At 34.7% G+C, this 1,080-nt stretch overlaps 1 protein-coding gene across 1 annotated transcript; it reads left to right on the top strand.

The window, feature by feature from the left end:
• LOC112772573 (photosystem II 5 kDa protein, chloroplastic) lies at positions 1 to 324 on the top strand. The gene has a single exon (XM_025817538.3). It carries the CDS (start codon positions 1 to 3, stop codon positions 322 to 324), a length of 324 nt encoding a protein of 107 aa, XP_025673323.1.
• Positions 325 to 1,080: the final 756 nt, after the last annotated feature.

The raw sequence follows: 1,080 nt of genomic DNA, 5'->3' as shown, positions 1-1,080 counted from the left end.
ATGGCGTCAATCACCATGACAACCTCAATCGGCGGCGGCATGGTCCTCAGAAACCGGTCTCCGGCGGCAGTGCAGAGTAGGCTTGTTGTGGCAAATGCTGGCAGAGCAGTTGAAGGGGAAAAGATGATAGTGAGTTATGAGAGTGACAAGGAGGGGAGCAACAGAAGGAGGGACGTGATGTTTGGTGTTGCGGCAGCCGCTGTTTGCTCCGTTGCGGGGATAGCAGTGGCAGAAGAAGAGCCTAAAAATGGTACCCCAGAAGCAAAGAAGAAGTATGCCCCAATTTGTGTGACCATGCCCACAGCTAGAGTTTGTCACAAGTGACTCAAGTGAGGAGGGAGTTTTAGTGTTGCTTCACTTATGTTGATTATAGTGTGGTGATTTCATATCAGCTGTGGGTTCTAATTGTTCATAAATGATAAAACAATAAACTTTGCCTTGTGCGTCCTCTCGGCCTAGAGCCTTGGCTAGCATCCTGGATCAGTTTTTTTATTCTTGTTTTCTTTTTTATTTTTTTGGCTTTTCTTTTTGTTATTACTAGGATAATACCATAAAAAATATTTGGTAACAAAAATAAAAATTAATCGAAATTTATTTTATGTAATATCTATTAATTATTGTTAAAATTAATAAATATTAAATGAGCTAAATTTGGACAGAGTTTTTTTTTCCCCCATTCTATAATATTTTTGATTATGCGTCTCTGTTCTAACAAAAACAACAAATGTATATTTATGTTAAGTAACCAATGTATAATTACCTGCATATGCTCATTAAATGCATGGATATTGTAATGACACAATTCTTAATACGTCATGATCATACTGGAAAGTGAGTGTCACCAATTTGCTTACGCAAAACTTTAATTATTTACTATTAAGCTTGTAATCGAATTAGCGTACTATTAAATTTTTGGAAAAACTTTTTTTATAAAAAGATTTGCGAGGACAACTAATTAAATATACACAAGTCACAATAAGGAATTAAATAAAGCATACACAAAGCCAATATTATATATAAACATAACATATATCATAGATCATACATACATATAAAAGTACTATCATATATATCAGAAGT

The sequence above is a fragment of the Arachis hypogaea genome, chromosome 18, assembly GCF_003086295.3.
Source record: "Arachis hypogaea cultivar Tifrunner chromosome 18, arahy.Tifrunner.gnm2.J5K5, whole genome shotgun sequence".
Lineage (NCBI taxonomy): Eukaryota > Viridiplantae > Streptophyta > Magnoliopsida > Fabales > Fabaceae > Arachis > Arachis hypogaea.
This window is presented reverse-complemented; position numbering and strand designations above follow the sequence as displayed.

Coding starts and splice junctions, on each gene's coding strand:
- LOC112772573 (XM_025817538.3), top strand. CDS start 1: ATGGCGTCAATCACCATGACAACCTCAATCGGCGGCGGCATGGTCCTC.